At 37.0% G+C, this 7729-nt stretch overlaps 1 protein-coding gene across 2 annotated transcripts; it reads left to right on the top strand.

Annotated features, from left to right (window-relative positions):
- The first annotated feature begins 560 nt into the window (after positions 1–560).
- Positions 561–3063, top strand: LOC126587086 (U-box domain-containing protein 9-like). Of its 2 annotated transcripts, XM_050252062.1 has the most exons (3): positions 1025–1172; positions 1370–1421; positions 1772–3063. In XM_050252062.1, the coding sequence occupies exon 3, from the start codon at positions 1886–1888 to the stop codon at positions 2855–2857; it is 972 nt and encodes a 323-aa protein (XP_050108019.1). In that variant the 5' UTR covers positions 1025–1172; positions 1370–1421; positions 1772–1885; the 3' UTR covers positions 2858–3063. The 2 variants fall into 2 exon arrangements, with proteins under 2 accessions (XP_050108018.1, XP_050108019.1); XM_050252061.1 differs by lacking the exon at positions 1370–1421 and having other exon boundaries at positions 561–1172.
- Positions 3064–7729: the final 4666 nt, after the last annotated feature.

Raw genomic sequence — 7729 nt, 5'->3', positions numbered from 1 at the left:
CAACAAATAAAAGTCATTTGAACACCTGGGGTAAATTAGTTTTGAACTTGTTATTTATGAGATTTAAACATAAGACTTATCAGTTACAGGTGAAGATTAATATCAATATATCATAATAGTAATGCTTAAGAGATCATCTATTTAAAATATATGACGTAATTGTTTATGATTAAATAATGTGTTGATTAACATGTTATTTTTTCTTAGGAACACATCACAAAATTTACAAATTTGGTCTAAAAATTAGTTTACCAAGCATTACTCAATCGTAACACTAAGATGAATCCAAGACTTATCAGTCACAAATAAAAATAATTTTTTTTAATATTATACTGTAATACGAAATGATTAGTTTGATAAAATTTGAGAATATGGTTTGTGGAATTTGCGTTTTAGAAGGTGGTCAAGCTTAATTTCCTAATGGTAGTTGTTTTCAGCTTTTAAACGTGTTGACGAAGGCTACAACATCTTAATCACAGTTAAAAAATGGATAAAATAACAGAGTGACGAAACCGTAACAAGTTGAAACTTTCAGATTAAGATTTCGGATTAGATTATTTATAAGAAACAGAAGCTCCACCGAGTTCATAACTTTTAGAGAGAGAGAGAGAGAGAGAGAGAGAGAGAGAGAGTGGGAGTGTGGGATGCGTTTGTGTTGCGTCTGGTTTTGGCATTTGACTATTTGTGGTTTCCTTCAATTTTTTCCAGTTTCATTCTCAGTCATATTCCAGCTACTTTCAGTGAGAACAGAAGAAAGCAGAAGAACACAGACAACAATGACATCCACTGCAATCCTCCTCCACCTTTGCTTCTCCATTGTCAGAAACGAAAGTTCCATCTGATCATTTCCCATCCCCGGAATCAGAAACCCACCAAAAACCCCCGTAATGGCAAAGACGGGCGTGTTTGACTCTGATCCGACGGCGGTGGCGAAGGCGGCGGAGTTGAAGAAGGAGCTGCAGAGGCTGGTGAAAGCAATTGTCGACGACGAGGATTTCACCACCCAGACAATCGATCAGGCCAGAGACACCCTCTCTGCTTTGAAAGAATTGAAGCTCAAGAAAAGATCGCTCTCTCTCAAGCTCAAAGATGTCCTCTCTTGCCCGGAAGAGTTCCGGTGCCCGCTTTCGAAAGAGCTGATGAGAGACCCTGTGATTGTTTCCACAGGCGAGGTTGGTTTCGATTTTTGAGAATTGGGTTCTGTTAATTTGCGCTCTTCTTCTTGTTTTTTATTCCAATTTTGAAGCTTTTTGCGTGTGGTTTGAGTTTCTGCAATTTTTGCTTCGTCCTCTGGCTTTTGGGGCTGAGAAAATGTCGGCAAGGAAAAGATAAGAATTTTTTATTTTGTTTTTCCTTTTCACTTTCTCAGCAACCAAATACGGAGCTCTGAGGATTTATTTTGTGTGGCACGTAGAAGGAAGGTGATTTATTGTCTTCTTCCTTTGGTTACTGTTCTTCTTACTGTTTGTGGTAATTTTAATTTTCCGGTGGTTGGCCTCTGGAGTTACAGTGGTGGATTTAAAGTTCTGTGTGTCTTTTTACTGATTCTGCGACTTGAATTTAAAGCAGTAATTGCTTGATTGGGTAGAGTTTTGTTAATAAATGTTGACAATATTCTGCTAATTTTTTGAATTAATTCTGCTAAGAATGCTGTTCTGCTAATTTTCCGCTGACTTTTATAATATCATTTGTATACTTTTTTGTAATTCGTGATTTAAGTTGCTCGATGGGTTCTTAATTAGGTCGAATTTTTCACTCTTTGTATTGGCAGACGTATGATAGGCCATTCATCCAAAAAGGACTAAAAGCCGGCAACAGGATATGCCCCCGAACGCAACAAGTGCTCACACACACAATCCTTACACCGAATCACTTGGTTCGTGAAATGATATCGCAATGGTGTAAGGATCGAGGGATTGAATTGTCGGATCCCGTCCTCCTAGTCAATGAGGATGGCATAACAGAATCAGATCGCGACCATTTTCTTTCTTTGCTCAAGAAGATGTCTTCGACATTTCCTGAGCAGAAAGAAGCTGCAAAGGAGCTTCGGATGTTGACGAAGAGGATGCCTTCTTTCCGGGCACTTTTTAGCGAGTCTACACATGCCATTCCTCAGTTGCTCAGTCCTCTATCTGAAGGCAAGTTTGAAGATGGTATTCATCCGGAACTCCAAGAAGATGTGATCACCACACTCTTGAATCTGTCAATCCATGACAACAACAAGAAACTTGTGGCAGAAACTCCAATGGTAATTCCTTTACTTATGGAAGCATTGCGATCGGGGACCATTCAAACAAGGAGCAATGCAGCTGCAGCCCTTTTCACTTTGTCAGCTCTTGATTCCAACAAGGCACTTATTGGGAAATCAGGTGCCCTAAGGCCACTCATCGCTCTCCTAGATGAGGGTCATCCATTAGTTATGAAAGATGTTGCCTCTGCGATTTTCAATCTGTGCATCACTCATGAGAACAAGGCAAGAGCTGTGAGAGAAGGGGCAGTGAAGACGATTCTGAAGAAGATAGCTAACCGTGTGCATGTTGATGAGTTGTTGGCCATCCTTGCAATGCTCTCAAGCCATCCAAAGGCTGTGGAGGAAATGGGAGAGCTTGGAGGCGTTTCTTGCTTGCTCCGTGTTATCAGGGAGACCAATTGTGGACGCAACAAGGAGAATTGCATTGCAATCCTTCACACAATCTGTTTGAATGATCGAACCAAGTGGAGGGAAATTAGGGAAGAAGAAAACGCTTATGGAACAATAACCGAGCTTGCACAGAATGGAACTTCAAGGGCTAAGAGGAAAGCTAGTGGCATTCTTGATCGACTGAACAGAGCTGTAAATCTCACACATACTGCATGATGGTGAATCCTCCTCTTTCACCATATTTGTAAATTCTTCACCTATTTCCAGAGCTCGGGTTGTTAGTATAGCGTACTACTTAAGCAACACCGAGCATCATGTGTTCATTCTCAATCCCCGTTTTGTATGTTCGCGTTTTATCTTCCAGAGATTTCAAGTTGAAGAGCTAGCCATGAAGAAGAAATAAAAAAATCAAGCTTTATATATCTTGTACACGAAAATTCTTTGTTTTGTTTCGTTGAATGGTTCTAGCAGATGGTTCTCAAAAACATGTTACTTAGATAACTTTGCACTACACACAATGCACGACAGAAATGGCCTGCACAAGAGAGAACTTGGGTGTAATTACGGATATATCCTCATCTCTTGATCTGATTCTGCACCAGCTCTCTATCCAACTCATCACGCGATAAGTGAGAGATATATATTCCCGATTACATGTAATGTAATAATGCCACACTGCAAAGAAGTGGCAACTTCTACCCTTCTTTCCTCAACCACACACAAAAATCACAAAAACCATGAACGTTTGATGATTTACCAACCCAACAATCAACATTATTGAAGCTGGATTGTTTCACTACAATCCAATGAGCTCCTTTACTCACTTCTGACCTTGAAATAAGGCCAAAAGCAAATACCAATAAGGATGGTTCCAAATAACGATTGAATGGCTGCAAACAGTCTTGTTTTGGAGAGATTTTTCAATGTGGCAGGAATACAGCTCAATACACCAAGTGTTATAATATGAGTGTTTTCAAGTATCCAACCACTTATATTATAACAATTGGTGTACCGAGCCGTGTTTTTGTCACATTGAGAAATACAAAAACGAACTGAAATGCAAAAACGAGAAGAATGTGAACGTATTGAATGTATTGAATGGGGGAGTGCGGTGGCAATTTACAACTAGGGTTGTGGTCCATTGAAGATTCCTCCTCTTTTTGTGAACGTATTCATTGGACGAGAGAGCACACCAGTTATATAGTATCAAAGGCTAATGGAGCAAAAGAAAACTCTTTCTGGAAATAGTCATTTTTTCGTTCTTGCAAATCACATTTTAACACTTGTACAAATAACTCAAAAAAACGTAAAAAGAAAAATTTGTGCATACATAACATATATATAATCGGCGTAAATGTAGGAATGCGTATTTTTAAAATTCCGCGTCAAAATACTAATTTACTTTTGATTTTGATGAACATAATTGTACGTACACGCATTATCTTGTGCTACAACATTTTCATACTCTTGGCCTCCCTCTATCGTTCATTATTGTGAGATTCTTCCGCTTTCGATTCTTCCTTTGCACTTACTCTTTCCTAGTCAAAGTCATGGGGACTCTTATTCTTTGTCCCTTTATACTTCTAATTACTCAAGGAGAGAAGCATCAAATTACTTACTAACATATCATAACTATATCGTAAATTATTCTAATTTGTGATAGTAGAATTTGAGCGTGAGTGCTGAAGAACGAGCATATTACCTTTACCAATTGAAATGGTTGAACTTATATCAAATCCGAGTCAGTCCGTTGAACTTCTCCAATGCATATTCGATAACTATGGACGTGACCGATTGCATCTTCTACACCAGTAACTACATCATTTGATAAGGCGTTATTGCACACTCATACCAAATTATAAGCAATTAAGGATAAAGAAAGTGTCTTGTATGTTTGTGAATAATTGAGGTTTGGTCTATTCATGCCAACCTTACCAAAATATGGGATGGAAATGAAGGAATAAGTCGTGGTGGCGAAATTAGAGGATATCCAAAAGGGAAAAACATTGACATCATGTACTGTACAATGCATGGGACAAAGTTAAAACACGAAACAGGACGACCAATTAAAAAGGCACCAGAAGAGATGGGGACTGCTTGATTGAAACGTGTCAGTTTTCATATAAAAAGTTTTCTAATTATGAAATGACTTGTAACTTAGTTAGTTAAGAGTAATTCAGATTTGGAGTTCAATTCATTCTTCGTAAGTATCTCTTACATAAAATGATCATAAATCAAAACTGAATTGTTAAACAGATTAAATTAATAAATGTCGACGACATATTCATTTTAATGATCATTTTAGTCAATATTATATTTTTTTTCAATCACAATTCTCAATAAAATTCTTATATCTAGAACATTGGGTTGGTCAAGAAACACAAGGCTTTCAAGATAAAAATCCATGAAAAGCATTACACATGATAAAATGATAAAAATACTCTCAATGTTCAACGGTTCCAATCAATGAGAAGAGAGACATTAGGACCTCACCAAATATTATTTCATTGAACACATCAAATGACAGAACGCGCGCATTTGTTGCGATTGTACAATATACTTGAGACCAATGCAAAGCAGCATTGAACAAAGTAGGAGCAGGATCAGGAGGAATAACATAAGCACTAAGACTTTGGGTTTGTCCTGACCCATCAGTACTTGTCACGCTTAAACTTTATAGTCATTTGAATTTCAATCATATAGCCAAAGGCATGACTTGAAGTATCGTAGTTTGCAAACGATTATCCTAGCCGGAACTTGTACGTTGCTCTTATAGGGAGGCGCATGCAGAAATGTTTGGAACTCTTCGACCTTGTGTCTCTCGCGGCAGGCAGCAATAACTGGATTTGATGGTTTATATTATATACGATACCAAATTACGTAGTTTGACTGCTATTCCATTGTGTGATCAGGAGGAGAACAACGTGATTTTTGTTGGTCGCATAGATCTGAGTGTTAGGTTTGGGAACAATCACAAATTTTCATATAGAAGGGTTCCAAATTATTAATGTGGTATGGTGACTGCCAGAAGAAGCAAGGCATATGATCCGATCAAGCTGCCTAAATCTATTTTGTCTTTCAAGCAAGTAATGGGACATGTGAATGGATTCAATTCGATTTCATGTAAATAAACATGTCCTAACCTTCTCATTATTCAAGAACAGAAGCGTCAGCGTCAAGCATACCATCATCGTATTCAAATTACACATCCATTACGGCATTTTTAATGAGGGGCTCTATATGGGATTGAAAAAATGGTGGATATAATCCATTTTGAAGCTCCGAGGAACCTTTGGAGCTCTATTAAAAAAAAATATCTCCCAATGAGGGGCTATTTACTTTCGGGCTCTTTATGGGGATATATATATATGTAGTAATTTGATTACAGGATAACTTTTATTTTTTGTTAACTTTTCTTAAGTTGATTTTTGGACGTGTTATCTCAAAAAAAAATATAATATATATATATATAAACAGTTCAACCTAAAAAAAAAAAATCCAAATTTTGACAAAGTTAGATTTTATCACTTATGAACCATTGGATTGGATTCTCTTATCTCAATCTTATCCATTGGTTTGTTTCTATGAAATTAGATAAGATAAGATTTTGTCTCATAACTAAATTGTAATGCCCTTGCAATTTATTTATGTTTTTGGTTTAGGTCTCTAAACTTTCTATGTCATTTTAAAATGTAGAGTGTTTTTTATTTGGAAATTAATATAAGTAAGCCCTTTTAGTAGAACATCTAATATCATTTTATGTCTTAAGCATTAAACATACAAATAGAATGGAGAACCTTGGGTTTAAGTGTATTCGCAAGTAGGGGGAGAGTGGCAGAATTTGGGGAGCATTTTTGCTCACAACCATAAACTATAGTGTATGTTTACCATACATCTAATCATCTGCCGCGTGTCCTTTCATCTAACTATAGTTTATTTTTACAAAATTGAAAAAATAACATTTAATGTGGAAGTTAACTATAATTAGATGAAAGGACCCGTGGCAAATGATTATGTATATGGTGAACATACACTGTAGTTATGATGATGAGCAAAAATACTTGCCAGAATTTGACTCACATAGGTAGCTACTTTTCTCGTGGGCCTACTGCCTTTTGAAGCTAGATATAACCTAATTTTTTGCTATGCAAGGAAGAAAGTTGCTAATATAAGTGAGGCCATCTCCAACCGAAGGGTCCAGAGGGCCAGATGGCCGAAAATAGCCCGAAAACTGTCTCCAACCGAGGGCTAGGCCAGAGGGCTCTGGAATTTGGGAGGGCCCCACGGGATCGGAGATGGCTGGAGGGCTGGCCAGAAACCACATAATCATGTCGGTTATAACCGACATGAATACATTTATTATATTTAACCGACAGGATTTGTTATTCAAAATTTTGAATCCAACGGCTAGCTGGCACCAGTTACCGTTGGTTTCAAAAAAAAAAAAATTATTTTTTTAAGGTTTTTGGGGCCTTTTTTGTTTTTTGTTCTTTTTTAATTCTCAAAAATTCTATTTTTTTTTCCTATAAATACCTAAATTATTCATTCATCATTCCTCACAAAAAAATTCTTTTTTTTTTTTTAATTTGTCATTTTTAAATATAAATTGTAGTTTTTAAATTTAAATTGTTGTTTTTAAATTTAAGTTGTTGTAGTTTTTCAATTTAAATAATAAATTATATTTGGCCCTATGGCCCTCGGTTGAAGACGGTTTTTTGTGACAGGGCTAAAACAAGCCCTATAACCCTCGGTTGAAGATGGCCTGATAGACCTAACCCTACTTTCCAACCCATTAGAGATAAAATTTCTCACTAATACTTTAAATATATCAATTTCATGAAAGATAAAACCCCATCGGGGACGGTCTTAGGCCATCTACAGCCAAGAGTCATATGCCCACATTAGCCCTACAAATGGCAAAACATATGCCCACATTAGCCCCACATTAGCCCTAATGAAATCAGGTTGTAGGAGATTATGCACATTTAGTCCAAGGGTAGGATAGAAATAGACAGCCCGCAGGGCCACGGACAAAATTTTCCGCAACCCCAACCACGTTTAGTCAAAAGATGAATGTTCAAGATGTAA

Source organism: Malus sylvestris, chromosome 10, assembly GCF_916048215.2.
Source record: "Malus sylvestris chromosome 10, drMalSylv7.2, whole genome shotgun sequence".
Taxonomy (NCBI): Eukaryota; Viridiplantae; Streptophyta; class Magnoliopsida; order Rosales; family Rosaceae; genus Malus; species Malus sylvestris.
This window is presented reverse-complemented; position numbering and strand designations above follow the sequence as displayed.